We start from the raw sequence: 16,251 nt of genomic DNA, 5'->3' as shown, positions 1-16,251 counted from the left end.
ACTGAATATGTGATGGGTTGTATGGGATACATCCTAACGGTTTTATAGACTACATCCTAAGGGTTGTCTAAGTACTTGGATAGTTGGAGGTGGACTGTGGTACTCTTCAGGCCAGGGCGATATGTCACCGTGGACACAGTGGAGCAGAACAAGGGTCTTTGGAACTTCTTACGAGGTCTCATAGGGAAGAGAAAGCTAACTTGTGGTTAATCACATATGAATGCTAAATGCAGGCCAAGTGGGGGCACACCGAGCAAAGGGAAATCATTCCAGCTGGTTGCCATGGCCACCAATACGTAAAAAATGAATGCATGACTAAATCACTTCAGATTAAAAAGTGTCTGCTAAATGGCATATTACTATTAAGACCAATCTGGATATATTTTATTTTCTAGGACATCTGCATTCATTCTGAACATGCTGCCAGTGAATATTGGGATGCCCACAGGGAAGATGTACATTTGAAATACAAATACATATGGTTAATTAAAATCTCACCATTTACAACTAATACAGCTGCGGAGGACAGTCTGACAATCAAACAGCACTTTGAAATATAAATTGATGAAACTGATCAAATGTCTAATTACCAGAGGTGGGACTAAGTCACTATTATTCCAGTCGCAAGCAAGTCTCAAGGTCCGAGTCTCCAGTCGAGTTCCAAGTAGAACAGGCCGAGTCTCGAGTCAAGTAAAAAAAAAAATGTTTTATACATGCCATGACTAGTTCAACTACCAATCTTTATTTGAGGGTACCAGACAGAACATTTCATTACTTTGTCTATAACACATTGATTGTAATAATTACATTTWAAAAAATTCAAAATGTCAGCTTCATAAGTGAATTATCAATTTCGACATACCAAAAGACCAGTAGCTAAGCCTCTGCTAGTAATTGTTGCCTGATGCCCCATTGCTGGTATGTTTGCAAAGTGAAGAGTTAATTTTTTGATTACCAAAATGTTTTGGAGCTGGATATTTATAAGAAATTAACTCTCCCTACAATTTGACGTTGGCGCTGCACCCGATCCTAATGCTGTACACCAAATCAGCACTGTTCGCTAGCTCAGGGATTCTCAAACTTTGACCCGGTATTCATCCCATAATATTCAAGGCAGCGCAATGTTACAGCCATCTTTACACATATTGCCAGTAGCCACAAACTAGTCCCATCAGAAATATGAAAATAATCAACAAAATCACAAGGTAGCCTATTATTGTTCTGGCAAAGATGCCCCAGTAGTATAATATAAACGTAGGCCTACTCGGTTTTTGTCAGGCAAAACCAGAGGAAATTAAGCAAGTGCTTTCTGGTCACTAATCTCTGGATATGCAAGCCCACCTTTGCTCACCAATGCTGATGACCTCTCATTGGTTAACTTCATTGGGATAGGGGGCTGTATTTTTCCATCCGGATGAAAAGCGTGCCCAAAGTAAACTGCCTGTTTCTCAGGCCCAGAAGCTAGGATATGCATATAATTGATAGAAAACACTCTAAAGTTTCTAAAACTGTTAAAATTGTCTGTGAGTATAACATAACTTTTGGCAGGCGAAACCCCGAGTACAAACCATCCAGGGGAAAAACATTGAGGTCAGTGTTTTCAATTTGTTTTCTATGGGAAACTATATTTATGAGGAACCTGGTTGCAGTTCCTATGGCTTCCACTAGATGTCAACAGTCTTTAGAAATTGGTTGATGTTTTTCTTTTGAGAAATGAAGAAGTAGGGCTGTTCATTGTGAGTGTCAAGCCAAGTGGACTCTGTTTGGTGCGCGTGACCAGGAGCTTGCGCCATGTTGTTTTTATCCGCTATTGAACACAGTATATTCCGTCATAAATTTGATAGATTATTTACATTTTAGGATATCTAAGGTTGGATTAGGAACATTGTTTGAACCAAGTTTACAGGTAACTTATTATATACTTTGTAGTCATGTTGGGCGAGTTGGAACCGGTGCATTTCTGAATCAAACACACCAAATAAATTGACATTTTGGGGATATAAATAAGGAATTTATCGAACAAAAAGGACCATTTGTGATGTTTCTGGGACCTTTGAGTGCCAACAGAAGAAGATATTCAAAGGTAAGGCATTTCTTTAAATAATCGCTATTTCTGACTTTCGTGTCGCACCTGCCTGGTTGAAAAATTGTTTTTCATGTGTTGGTATGCGGGGTGCTGTCCTCAGATAATCGCATGGTTTGCTTTCGCCATAAAGCCATTTTGAAAGCTGACACGGCGGCTGGATTAACAACAAGTTAAGCTTTATTTTGATGTATTGCACTTGTGATTTTATGAAAGTTAAATCTTTATAGTAATTTAATTTGAATTTGGCGCTCTGCAATTTCACCGGATGTTGTCGAGGTGATCCGAAAGAAGTTAACAAATCAAGATGCACAATTTTTGGATTCTGAAGCACAGGCATGCTTGAGACAAATTAGTACAATACTGTAGGCCTATATTAGAAACCCGATCAAATAAAATGTTATGTCACATGCTTCTGCCTAGAAGGCGAGCATACCGGGGTCGCCTCTTCAATGTTGACGTTGAGACTAGTGTTTTGCGGGTACTATTTAATGAAGCTGCCAGTTGAGGACTTGAGGAGTCTCTCAAACTAGACACTAATATACTTGTCCTCCGGGGCCTCCCACTCCTCTTTCCATTCTGGTTAGAGCCAGTTTGCACTGTTATGTGGAGTAGTACACAGCAATGTACGAGATCTTCAGTTTCTTGGCAATTTCTCGCATGGAATAGCCTTCATTTCTCAGAACATGAATAGACTGACGAGTTTCAGAAGAAAGTGCTTTGTTTCTGGCCACTTTGAGCCTGTAATCAAACCCACAAATGCTGATGTTACAGCTACTCAACTAGTCTAAAATAAGTTGTATTGCTTCTTTAAATCAGCACAACAGTTTTCAGCTGTGCTAAGATAATTGCAAAAGGGTTTTCTAATGATCAATTAGCCTTTTAAAATGATAAACTTGCCTCTGTACGGCTATGTAGATATTCCATTAAAAATCAGGTGTTTCCAGCTACAATAGTCATTTACTACATTAAATGTCTACACTGTATTTCTGATCAATTTGATATTTTAAGTGCTTTTCTTTGAAAAACAAGGGCATTTCTAATTGACCCCAAACCTTTGAACGGTAGTGTGTGTGTGTCTATAAACTCAGCAAAAAAAGAAAATGTCCTCACGGTCAACTGCGTTTATTTTCAGCACACTTAACATGTGTAAATATTTGTATGAACATAAAATTAAACTACTGAGACAAACTGAACAAGTTCCACAGACATGTGACGAACAGAAATTGAATAATGTGTCCCTGAACAAAGGGGGGGGTCAAAAGTAACAGTCAGTATCTGGTGGCCACCAGCTGCATTAAGCACTGCAGTGCATCTCCTCCTTATGGACTGCACCAGATTATCTAGTTCTTGCTGTGAGATGTTACCCCACTCTTCCACCAAGGCACCTGCAAGTTCCCGGACATTTCTGAGGGGGAATGGCCCTAGCCCTCACCCTCCCGATCCAACAGGTCCCAGACGTGCTCAATGGGATTGAGAGCCGGGCTCTTCGCTGGCCATGGCAGAACACTGACATTCCTATCTTGCAGGAAATCACTCACAGAACGTTGTTGCCATCCTGTACCGGCAGGTGTGATGTTTGGATGTACCAATCCCGTGCAGGTGTGTGTACACGTGGTTTGCCACTGAGGATGATCAGCTGTCCGTCCTGTCTCCCTGTAGCGCCGTCTTAGTCTCACAGTACGGACATTGCAATTTATTGCCCTGGCCACATCTGCAGTCCTCATGCCTCCTTGCAGCATGCCTAAGGCACGTTCACGCGTATACGGCAGATGAGCAGGGCATCTTTCTTTTGGTGTTTTTCAGAGTCAGTAGAAAGGCCTCTTTAGTGTCCTAAGTTTTCATAACTGTGACCTTAATTGCCTACCGTCTGTAAGCTGTTAGTGTSTTAARGWCTGTTCCACAGGTGCATGTTCATTAATTGTTTATGGTTCATTGAACAAGCATGGGAAACAGTGTTTAAACCGTTTACAATGAAGATCTGTGAAGTTTTTCAGGGTCCTGAAAAAGGGACGTTTCTTTTTTTGCTGAGTTTACACACACACGCAGGAGTACAAGGTATTTGAGGTAGATATGTACATAAAGGCAGGGTAAAGTGACTAGGCATTAGAACTTGGAGGGAAGTATAGAGTTGAATGCTGAGCTATAGTCTATGAACATTAGGACCGGGACCAGTATCGTGATACTCATTAGTACCATGGCAAGGAAACAAAACACGAAGCGGATTTACCTTTAGGGAAAAAGCCTGAATTTTGGACAAACATCATGTTGCCATCCAGAGTCAGTTATTTATTTTCCATGCTATAGCACACAGTATTTTACATACAGTAGGTTTTTAAAGGAGCCAAGAGTGTGGTTGCTTTGTGTTCACATTTTTTGAAGAAAAATAAATATTGCGATACTGGTATTGTCCCGGCTCAAATGAACAGCATTCTCACAACTATCTCCCCTCTTGTCCAGGTGGGCGAGGGCAGTGTGAAAGCAATTGAGATTGCATCATCTGTGGATCTGTTGAGGCGGTATGCGAATTAGAGCGGGTCCAGGGTGTCTGAGATGATGGTGTGTGTGTGTGTGTGTGATGACCAGCCTTTCAAAGCACTTTATAATTACAGATGAAAGTGCTACAGGGCAATAGTCATTTGCTCCCGAGTGGTGCAGCGGTCTAAGGCAATGCATCTCAGTGCAAGAGGCGTCACTACAGTCCCTGGTTCGAATCCAGGCTATATCACATCCGGCCATGATTGGTAGTCCCATAGGGTGGCGCACAATTGGCCCAGCGTCATCCGGTTTTGGCCGGGGTAGGCCGTCATTGTAATTAAGAATTTGTTCTTAACTGACTTGAATAGTTAAATAAATAAATAAAGATTGAAAATGTCCGTGAAGACACTTGCCAGCTGGTCTACGCATGCTCTGAGAACGAGTCCTGGTATTCCGTCTGGCCCGGCGGACTTGCGAGTGTTAACCTGTTTAAAAGCTTTACTCACATCGGGAACGGAGAGAGATCACACAGTCAGCAGAACATGGACTTTCATGCAGGACTGTTTTCCTTGAAGCAAGTATAAGGCATTTAGCTCATTTGGGCATCTCACGGCTGGGTATCCCTTTGTAATCCATTATCTTCTGCAAGCCCTGACACATCAGTGGAGTGTAGGAGCCCGGTGTAATAGAATTCCACCTTGGCAGGTAGCCTAGCGGTTAAGAGAGTTGGGCCAGTAACTGGAAGGTCGTTGGTTTGAATCTCCGAGCAGACTAGGTGAACAATCTGTCGATGTGCCATTGAGCAAGACACTTATCCAGAGTGACTTACAGGAGCAATTAAGGTTAAGAGTGTCTGCTAAATTACTGAAATGTATAGCATCCTTTTGCATGTTTGATGTCTCGGAGGTCGTAAATAAATAGGCAAATATATAAAATGGTAGGCTATATGTAGACTATTAAAAAAAATACTTTCCCCCCCATTCAGTTTAAACCTCACTTTAAAAACTAGCCCATCAGTTACACAATTGTTTTTTGCAAGTCGATGCTGCGGCTGTCTCTGGTTGTGTGAGAGCCACAAAATGAGTGACAAAACCTGGCCAGATAATTTCAAGTTGAGTCTTGAGGCTCCAAGTCAAGCCATTTTATTTATCAAGTCGAGCCTGAAGTCAAATTTGTGACCTTGAGTCAGACTAGAGTCCAAGTCATGTGACGAGTCCACACCTCTGCTAATTACTAACTGCACAATTCAAATCACTTAGCACATACCTTGTGGGAGTGAAGAAGCAGATGTTGCTGAAACCCACAGACTCCTGTGACGCGTTGAGCATATCTGAAATCAGAGGTTGTTTAGAGTCAGAGCCATCAAAAAACCCTTTCAAGCGAACAAAGAGGACAAAAAACCCTTTCAAGCTAAATAGTAGCCAATGTTAATACTGGGTGCACCACTACGTGTAAATTATACATTGATTGTTGCCCGTGATCGCATTGAATGATCGAGAGCAATGTATTTACTGTAGCCTATAAATATTGTGCACTGGAAAACCATCAGAGGACAAGCTAGACAATTCTGTGGGGAAATGCATTGTAACTTTAATTGAATATGTTCACGGTACAAGTCATAGCAATGCCAAATGTGTAACCCATTTATACAAATCCACTACCAGCGCAAAAGGAAATGCATGCATTGGCCGGGAATCGAACCCGGGCCTCCCGCGTGGCAGGCGAGAATTCTACCACTGAACCACCAATGCTTTACATGCTAGAATTTCCCTGCTTATGGCTTAAAAAGGAACTGCATTCCACAAAATAATCCAGCCGGAGAGTGGCCGCCAACCAGAGTGAAGGGGAGGAGCACAGCAAACAAGTGACTGAGCGTGTCTCAAAGCAGGACGGAGGACTTTCTCAGCACAGAGACTCAGACTGAATGACCATGTATAACACAGGTACATTGAGATCAGACCCCTGGAGTCTCACTGACTTTATGAGTAMCTTAAATACTCAGGGAGTGCATCTCAGGGACAGGGGTTAGTTACCAGTAGCCTAACGTGATAACTGGCTAATGGCTGCTCATGGTGCATTCTTCATGTGCCACTTACCCTCACTCACCATAGCTGGCGGGCAGACCAAACCAACATGTGGAGGCGGGGGAGGGTATGGCTCAGAGCGCATTAGGAGAAGAATGACTCATCACCCTCCTTCCCTCAGTTTACCCGAGGCAGTACTCCCCTCTCCGGCCAACCCCTTAGTGACGTGGCTCTCGGCCTCGTTCAAAAGAGCAGGATACACCCTACTCCCATCTAGGCATGGGTGGTTCAGTGGTACAATTCTTGCCTGCTGTGCAGGAGCTGGGCGGCCTGGGTTCGTTTCCCAGTCAATGCATAATACCTTTTTTTAGGTATATTCACTCCAAATGCTGTCAGTGATTTATGTCAAATACAATTCTTATCAGGCTAAAAAGAGGCACAATTTCTATAGCATAGCTCTGTAGCACAGCTACAAGCAAGGAACCATTTGATAAGGTCACAGATGTGGATATTATTGGGTGTATTTCTGAATATGATTAGCTCCAATCTGTACAGAAAGCACTTTCAACCATAAACAAATTGGACAAATAAATACAGAAAGACAGATATTGGTATGCATGTATGTATGTATGTATGTATGTATGTATGTATGTATGTATGTATGTATGTATGTATGTATGTATGTATGTATGTATGTATGTATGTATGTATGTAAAGACACCAAATAACCAATGTACCCAGATAAATAGAGCAGGATATGTGACAGTATTTATGAGAGTCACGCATAAGTCGCTCTGGATAAGAGCGTCTGCTAAATGACTTAAATGTAAATAGAAATGCACATGGATAGTATTGGACTACAGCTTGCTAGCTAATGCTGGCTAGCTAGCAAATGACGATACATCAGTCACGGGTCCACAAAATCATGCAAATGGTACTGAACTCAGCACCAAAATCATGTTTTGACATTGTAGTGGCTATTGCTGTTTTTTTTTTCTTTTTTTTTTTTTTTTTACTTCGCAACATCGCAAATATCATCGTTTTGGCATTTAACTCTGATCTAACTAGCTGCATCTAATCCAGTTTCGGCATGTTGACTGATGTCCCAAATTCCCACGAGATACCGCGAGAATTCTCACTCACGGATACGGAGCCTCAGAAATAAAAAAAATCTGGGCACGGATTAGGAGCCACTCCCAATTTAAAACCAGATCTTTTTTTTCACTGGCCTACACACAATAACCAATGTCAAAATGAAAAAAGTCAATAAGTACTCAACCCCTTTGTTATGGCAAGGCACATGACTACCTCATCTCTGTACCACACACACATACAACTATCTTGAAGGGCCTTCAGTCGAGCAGTGAATTTCAAAACAGATTCAACCAAAGACCAGGGAGGTTTTTCAATTACTCGCAAAAGGCACCTACTGGTAAATGGGAGAAAAAAATAAATATATAATAAAAGACATTGAATATCCCTTTGAGCATGGTGAAGTTATTACACTTTGGATGGTGTATCAATACAACAATGCAGGCATCCTTTCCAATTCAGTCACCAGAGAGGAAGGAAACCGCACAGGGATTTCACTATGAGGCCAATGGTGACTATAAAACAGAATGTAATGGCTGTGATAGGAGAACAATTAGGATGGCTCAACAATGTAGTTACGCAACAATACTAACCTAAAATGACAGAGGGAGAAGGAAGCCTGTACAGAATAATATTCCAAAACATGCATCCTGTTTGCAATAAGGAAATAAAGTCAAACTGCAAAGAAAGTGGCAAATATTTTTGAATACAAAGTGTTATGTTTGGGACAAATCCAACAAAACACATCACCGAGTACCACTCCACATATTTTCAAGCGTGTGGTGGCTGCATCATGTTGTGTGTATGCTTGTCATCAGTAAGGACTATGGAAGTTTTTTTAGGATAAAAAAAAACATAAAAATGAAGCGCTAAGCACAGGCAAAATCCTGGACAACCCTGTTCAGTCTACTTAACAGATACTGGGAGACAAATGTACCCCTCAGCAGGACAATCACCTAAAACACAAGGCCAAATATACACTGATCCTTACCAAGAAGACAATGAATGCTGATGAAAGGCCTAGTTAAAGTTATTACTTAAATTGTCTTGAAAATCTATGGCAGGACTTAAATGGCTGTATAGCAATAATCAACAATCCACTTGACAGAGCTTGAAGAATCTCAAAAAAATAATAATGTGCAAATAATTGTACAATCCAGGTGTGCAAAGCTCTTAAGAAAAAACAAATCTACCGCAATTGCTGCCAAAGTTAATTCTAACATGTATGGACTCAGGGGTGTGAATACATAAGTAAATGAGATCTGTATTTAATTAGCAAAAATTTCAAAAAACATGGCATTAACTTTATCATTATGGCGTATTGTGTGGAGATGTGAGGAAAAACAATTGAATCCATTTTGAAACCAGGCTGTAACAAACTGTGGAATAAGGGGTATGAAAACTTTCTGAAAGCACCAAATGTCCCACAGTCCTCTGAGGTCAGAGCAGGGGACTACAATACTACGGGGTCTGGGGAGCAGTTGTAGTAGAGGGTTAAGTGCCTTGCTCAAGGGAAAAACGGCAGGAGAAGGCATCTAAGATTTTACAACAGGACCGTCACAACCCTAGTCAGTTCTCCTCCGTGTCTTTCTCACTTACAACCCCCGAGCGCCACCCCCTGCTATTAAAACAGCAGGGGGCGGCTCAACCACACAGGGGAAAAAAACAGAACCAATCAACGCTTCAGCTCAATTTCTGAGTGAATACTGCATTTTTTTTTTTTTTACTATTGTTGTACAGTATTTGAAACTTCAGTACTTTCAATACTAGAACAATGACTACAAAATAGACAGTGAGCAGGGTGATCAGAAGAGAAAAAGGTCAACATTTTGACACTGGCCCAGACCGAAGGCAAAAAAAAATCCCCTTTTTCGAATTGAGTCACAGCAAACTGCTGTAAACAATAACAGGATTTGGGAATAAAATAGCCATGATTCAATTCTCCTCCCTGTTCACCTTGGACTTAACAYCCATCCTTGTCATGCAGGCCAATTTGGACAGAACTTAAAATGAAGCGTCAAGTGGTAACTTACCGTTAGTGTCCCCCTCGGTCTTTGGCGGGCTGTCTTCTCTGGGTTGGCTGTCACCGCTTCCAGTTTCCTCTTCATCCTCATCATCTTCAGGGGTCACCAGCTTCATCAGGCTGTGGTTACAGGCACTGGCAGCTTCTTTGGTGCCTGGACAGGATCGGTGAAGGATACAAACCTCCCGAAACAGAGCTATGGCACCATCTGGTGACCAGATTTGATATAAGCGAGCACTTGCTCGTGCTACTCCTATCATACAGTACAATACACAACCACATTGATCTGTGATAAAGGCCTAATAGTTACCATTCTTTGCTGACGCATCAAGTTATACATTCCATCTGACACCGTGATGTTTCTATACTAAGCTTATGATGAAGGATACTCTTTTTGCGGTCGTCATAGGACAGGCAGGGCAGGACAGCAGTCAGGATGCCAGAGGAGTAGGGCAGGACCACCCTCCCTGCCAGCTGGATAAACTCCCTCATCCATGTCATGGCTGTCAACTGGATTAGGTCATTTGCTAGAAGGACAGAAAGAGAAAGTCATTCTGGGATCAGGTGGGGACTTTGATAAGATAGAGAGAACTTGGAAATAGTTCTGTGATAACTTGTTAAACTTTCAGGTGAATTTCAAATCATTCCTGAACTTTCAACCTTCATTCTGTTAGGGATAACTGTGACTAAGTCATATTTCTGTCTAATGGATTGGAAAAACAAATTAAACAGTCAATTTTWAAAAAAAGAAGATAGTCAAAGCAATGCAAGCTCTCCCTGCCATTAATAGCAGATGTCATTGCAGCATTAGAGCATATCAGTTCTCATTTCCTCATTGGCTAATGAGTCACACTATCCTTGTGATGCTTATAGTGTGATAAAAGCTCAATGCTGGGTTCCTCTTACACACACTAAGCCCAGCTACCATCTATGGTCCTGTTTATCGGTTTTCCGTTAAAACGCTAAGAAACAATTATAAAATTCCATGTCAATTTACAATGCAGAATAATGGTCCTATTACATATCCATGATCGCTTGGGGAGGGCAATTAAGTTATCTACAGCAACCCTTTACAGACATAGAACACAGCTACAGTAACTTGTCAATAGAGACAATTGATAAATTCAGACAAAAAGTGCCACATCAGGTCTGTACCTTTTCAGACAGTATAATTCTGCTCCAGCATAAAATGTTCTGTATTTTTTCCATAACAATAAACATTGCTAATTGATGTGCTGCTTTGTTGTTTTATGGTATGGTAGCTAGATGTGTTTTATTTCTACTAAATGTCTTAGTAAGTCACAATTTTTAAACTTTAAAGTACTTTTTTTAGTAGAGTGGTCAATGCTCAGGCAAGCAGGCTGCACGCAATAGCTCCCGATTATTTGATTGACAGCTCTGGTTGCCTAATGATCGATTTTAGTCCCGTTTTGAAAACAGCATTCCTTTACAGACAAGTAAAATGTCAGTTCATGTCACCAGATAAGGTTGTGTTTCTGCATTTTTTTTAAACAACCTAGTATAGCCTTTCAAGGGGCCACGTTCCATTATGTCTGAAAAGCATTATCGATACAGGCTACCGGTAGCCTGCTGTAATTTAATATTTGGCAAAAACTAAGAGTAGGCTACGCCATGCTCGCAAGACTGGCCCGAAGACATCTGTGCCATGAATAGGCTAGGATATTCTACACGCAACAGACCGAAGACACACTTGAGTCATTAGCAAAGACAGAGCAGGCAGGCCAGTTAGGGAGAGGGGAGAAGCATGCTCATATATTTTGGTAATCTGCATCTCACACTGTCTCGTCTTGCATGCCTTGCAAATTCACCAAGTAGCCCAAAGTGCAACTCTTCCTCTGGTTTTATTTGAATTACACAAATTCCCCAGGCCTTTATTGCCTATAACACAGAAAATATTGTGATAACTGAAATGTGATTTTAATTAAGTGGGGGGGGGGGGGGGAACAAAAAAAAAGTTTTTCGGTTAGGGATTTTTCTAAACATTAAGGATCCCAACTTAATTTTAACGTTTAAAAGTTCGTACCCCTAGTTTAGGCTTCTGATGTCATCACTTGACCACGTGTCTTGCTGACCGTGTGTCTTTGTGCCTGGGCTATTTTACATTTAAGTCATTTAAGTCATTTAGCAGACGCTCTTATCCAGAGCGACTTACAAATTGGTGCATTCACCTTATGATATCCAGTGGAACAACCACTTTACAATAGTGCATCTAACTCTTTTAAGGGGGGGGGTTTAGAAGGATTACTTTATCCTAGGCCTGTCTCTTATACACATCTAGATGTGTATAAGAGACAGGTCGTACTCTGCGAATGTTGTAGAGCATGAACCTACAGGAACGGGTCACCGCCCGTAATTTTATTGTTATAAAAAGAAGATGTTACCTTGTTCCAACACATATGCTTTCTGTTTCATGGTTGTAACAAAGGCACTCCACAAATCAAAAAGTAATTGAACACTTGAATTTGTGGTTGACATACAGACTACAATAACAAACTAATTAAAATGCTAGTGTTATCTGAAATAAAAATTGTATTTTAATAATACCTAAGACCTTCATAAAAACACCCAAATTATTTTTGGGGGCGATAGCATATATGAAATCTATTCATTATACTGTTAGAATGTCATAGTCAGAATGACTGCTCATTAACTTGAAGGGGAGTCCCGAGGCCCAGCAGTTAGTGTTAAACCCTAACAATTGCTTACAGATCAATCTAATGACCTATTCCTGAAATTCCACTTTACCAGTTTAACTAAAAGATTTAATGGATGGATCCCAATGTGAAACTTACTGAGTTTGGACTCATCAGAAACCTGGCAATGGATGACCAGGATGTTGGCCATCTCTGCAAACTTGACACTAGAGGGAGTCTTCTTGATCTCCTTCAGGAACTCTCCCAAGACAACTTCACACCTGAAAGACAAGAAACAGTTTCCTTCCTAGAGTACAGCAGACTGAGGGGAGAACAGAGGGTTTGGACGTGGGAAGAGAAAAGAGGAATAAAGGGTTCTTACGTCCTCCGGATCTCTTTGCTGCTGTCCCCTAAGATCTGGAAGAGTCCATCAAGGATTTCTGGCAGGTAGTCCAGGAGGTTGATGTCCGGAACAGATTCCAGAACTAGTATCTGTAGCAGGGGAGAACCAGATGAACAACCTCAGCTGCTATTAATACAACTACCAGTGTATAACATTTTTTCATAACACACTTTTAGGTGGGCTATAGGGTAGCCAAAAAAACAACTCATTTTTAACAACCTTTAAATGGCTATTAAAGAATGGATATTCATTAATAAAGTGTGATGAATAATGATATTGCTGTAAAAGTATAGAAACAGGTCTTATTCTGCTCATCAATAACATAAGTTTTAATGTGACATGGCAATCGGTTGTAAAAGCCCTACTCACCCAGGATATGATGAATTGACGGGCATACTGGTTGTTGGAGTAGATTCTCTCACGCAGCAGGGGGACAAACGCCACCAGGTCAAACTTGTTACTCTCCGTCACAATGTCCTGTGAAAGCAGAGAAGGGTCATTGTTTTGGGGGTTCATGACCCAACTCATCTCTTACCTTAGCTGCCGTTCATTTATAACTGTTTGTTACGTTTGTCACTTCAGCTATACTGAAAGCACAATCAATCATTAACCACCTCATCTAGTCAATGCCCGTTCTAAACTGACATTAAACTTCCAGGAGATGTCTCAACATGTTTTGTTACTGGAATCTCACCTTCAACAGTCTGTCAAGGAGTTCAGAGCCACTCTTCACATTGGGGTCAGGATCTGCAGCAAGCTGGAGTAGAGAGCACACAACATCAGAGGTAGCCTAAAGACATGTCTTCTGAGAATTAAGACTCTGGTTACCTTGCTGAGGCCATCGAAGAGCACGTTGAAGTGGGGTAAGACAGCTCCCCTGGCCACTTTTACTATGTTGTAGAGTGCCTCACAGGCATAGTACCGCAGTCTGCTGTCTGAATCATTAAAACAGGTGAGTACGGGCTCGATAAGCTCCTTCAGGTACAGCCCGGAGTCCTGCAAGACACACCAACATTAGGGATGCAATCTCAACTTTTTTTTAAATTACTTAAATGCAGTCTTCTCGAACTTGTATATTAAGTAGATGCATTTACATGACATGTTGACACGCTTACAAACGTTGTAACTTGCTGGAATGGGGTTAACAAAAGGATTTTTAAAATAAGGATGATAAGCAAACAGCAAAACAAGATCTGTGTATGGGTGCCCAGAYGCTTTACCTTTCCCAGGGCAATGGAGCATGCTGCCAGGCCGATGAGGCCTCCTTTGCGGCTGTGAGGGTGCTGGGACAGGGCGAACTCTGAGGCCAGTATCTGGATAACATGTCTAATCTGGGTAGAGTTGTTCTGAGCCACAAACTCCCTCACCAGTCTGTGGATTAAGGCAACAGAGAAAGGTTATGATCATGAACATACAGAAACAAATGTCTAGCAAGATAGGACACACAAAAATCAGAGTAGTGTTGAATCCTGGGGATACACATGGTGTGCAATGCAGGCTTTGGCCCAACACAATAGCCTCCACTGATCAACTTGGCTTAATCATAAAAAGACATTGATGAGTTTAATCAAGAGTGTTATTACTTGGCTAGAACAAAGCCTGCCCAGTCTGTCTCCAGCCATCAACTTATCATACAATGCAGCAACATAACCCAATCAGGGGCCTGTGGCAGGACCACCTAATGCTCTATAATCCTTTCCCATTTTAACTTTAGTGTCACATGATGCATCTTACATGTCCCAAGAATAGAAATACAAGAACAAGTCAGTATCATGTGCCTGAAAGAAAGCAGGTTTCCTAATTTAATTTCACTTCAAGGCCTCAACTTTAAAAATCCAGAGCATTTCAAATGATAATTTGATGGCAGTGGATCACATTTCACATGGTTTCTCAGGAGATTGCTTACCATGTGCAAACCCAGTTTATTTGAAATTATATGGAGTGTGTGAAGTGATGGTCACATTACCGTACAAACCATTCCCACTAACTGACTCGTACAAACTCTGCCAGTCATGTACAGGCATGAGACAGACGAGTAGTCATTTTGGAAGGCTATATATTAACCCCTACAAACAAAATACTTTCACCAGAATGATGTGCAAGAAGAACGACTCACTTTTCAATCTCTAGAGCAGCTACCTTCCTCTTCTCGTACAGTTTGTCGTTGAGTGCTCTGACAATATTTGGGGTCAAAGGCGAGAAGTCTTTCTCGGTGTTCATTTTCAGAGGCTTTAGCGGGGAACTTGACAGTTCGGTTAATGATAAGGGGAACGTTGTTTCATAAACTCGCCCTAAACTATTCCAATAACGACGCAAATCACTTAAAGAAAACAACCCCCGATACCAAACCTGGGAATAGCAGGCTTCGAAGCCTGGGATAACCTGTCACGACGGAGCGTGGCAAGATGATCGTCGCAAAGATACCTATTGACAATATGCAGCGATCGGTCCTAATAGACTTGCTCATGTAGCCATATTTCCTGGCTCACATGACTTCCTTGAAGGGCGGTTAGTCAAGCACCGATCTGAAGATCTGTTTTGAACGTCACGTGCAAATGAACGCGAGGGGAGGGGAGCTTTAACATCAGCACGAAAAAACGTAGTGGAACGTTCAATTAAACGGAAACGTGCTAAAGATCAGCTGAAAAACGGGGAGGGGTTGGGTTTGATTTAAAAGTGCACCACTGCCATTTAAAAACGTCACTAATTGCTTCGAGCTACACCCAAACGGAACAAAACGCACAATGTCTGTTAAGAACGTACAGAAACGTTTGGGGAAATGTGTCGTTCAGTAAAAACCGTTCGGGAACGTAGCAAACGTTCAACCGCAATGAACGTATCGCCAGAATGACGTCTACATAACGCACACGGTAATCAACAGATATGTCAATTATTACATTTGGAATGGGACATCACTTGTGGGAAATAAATTATCACTGTTGCAGAAGTGCGTAGGCTACCTACTTTTAGRAATGCTAGTATTTACACACCAACGTTGCCGGAAGTTAATTTTCAACATACTCTGTCGAATGTTTGGTCCTTATGCAGTCGGGGATTTTTTTAAATGAACATACATGGAATGTATAATTACACAGAATTTCCACACCTGAGTCTGGTGACCCATGCAATTTCTCAGCGATGTCAAATCAAATGTTATGTCACATGCGCCGAATACAACAGGTGTAACCCTTACAGTGAACTGCTTACTTACAAGCCCTTAACCAACAATGCAGGTAAGAAAAAGTATTTACTAAAATCAACTGAAAATAAAGAGCAAAAAAAGTCAGTTCCTTTCTGCTTACCTCATGTTAAAATAAGTCCCCCACAAGTTCTTGCTTTTTTGTGCAGGTACGGCCCACATGCAGGACTTTTTTTTGACATGAGGTAAGCTGAGAGAAAAGTGTAATTGACGTTCTCAATTTGCCCCCTGCATAAGGAAACCTACGGACAAAACGATACAACCCTATGCTGACCAGACCAGACACGTCGCGTGC

General features: G+C 41.4%; 1 protein-coding gene and 1 non-coding gene across 2 annotated transcripts in view; both read right to left on the bottom strand.

Annotated features, from left to right (window-relative positions):
- Positions 1-15,291, bottom strand: part of vac14 (vac14 homolog (S. cerevisiae)) — a 28,032-nt gene extending 12,741 nt beyond the window's left edge. Inside the window, exons 1-10 of the mRNA XM_023971575.2 lie at positions 14,874-15,291; positions 13,978-14,128; positions 13,586-13,753; positions 13,452-13,514; positions 13,127-13,234; positions 12,737-12,846; positions 12,514-12,635; positions 10,090-10,227; positions 9,711-9,854; positions 5,828-5,891 (exon numbers count right to left, since the gene is read on the bottom strand). Coding sequence (XP_023827343.1) covers positions 5,828-5,891; positions 9,711-9,854; positions 10,090-10,227; positions 12,514-12,635; positions 12,737-12,846; positions 13,127-13,234; positions 13,452-13,514; positions 13,586-13,753; positions 13,978-14,128; positions 14,874-14,977 — 1,172 coding nt within the window. The 5' untranslated portion in view covers positions 14,978-15,291. The remainder of the gene's footprint in view (positions 1-5,827; positions 5,892-9,710; positions 9,855-10,089; positions 10,228-12,513; positions 12,636-12,736; positions 12,847-13,126; positions 13,235-13,451; positions 13,515-13,585; positions 13,754-13,977; positions 14,129-14,873) is intronic.
- trnag-gcc (transfer RNA glycine (anticodon GCC)) lies at positions 6,242-6,312 on the bottom strand. Its single transcript has one exon. It is a non-coding gene; the product is annotated as a tRNA-Gly (tRNA).
- Positions 15,292-16,251: the final 960 nt, after the last annotated feature.

The sequence above is a fragment of the Salvelinus sp. IW2-2015 genome, linkage group LG26 (assembly GCF_002910315.2).
Source record: "Salvelinus sp. IW2-2015 linkage group LG26, ASM291031v2, whole genome shotgun sequence".
NCBI classification, from domain to species: Eukaryota; Metazoa; Chordata; class Actinopteri; order Salmoniformes; family Salmonidae; genus Salvelinus; species Salvelinus sp. IW2-2015.
This window is presented reverse-complemented; position numbering and strand designations above follow the sequence as displayed.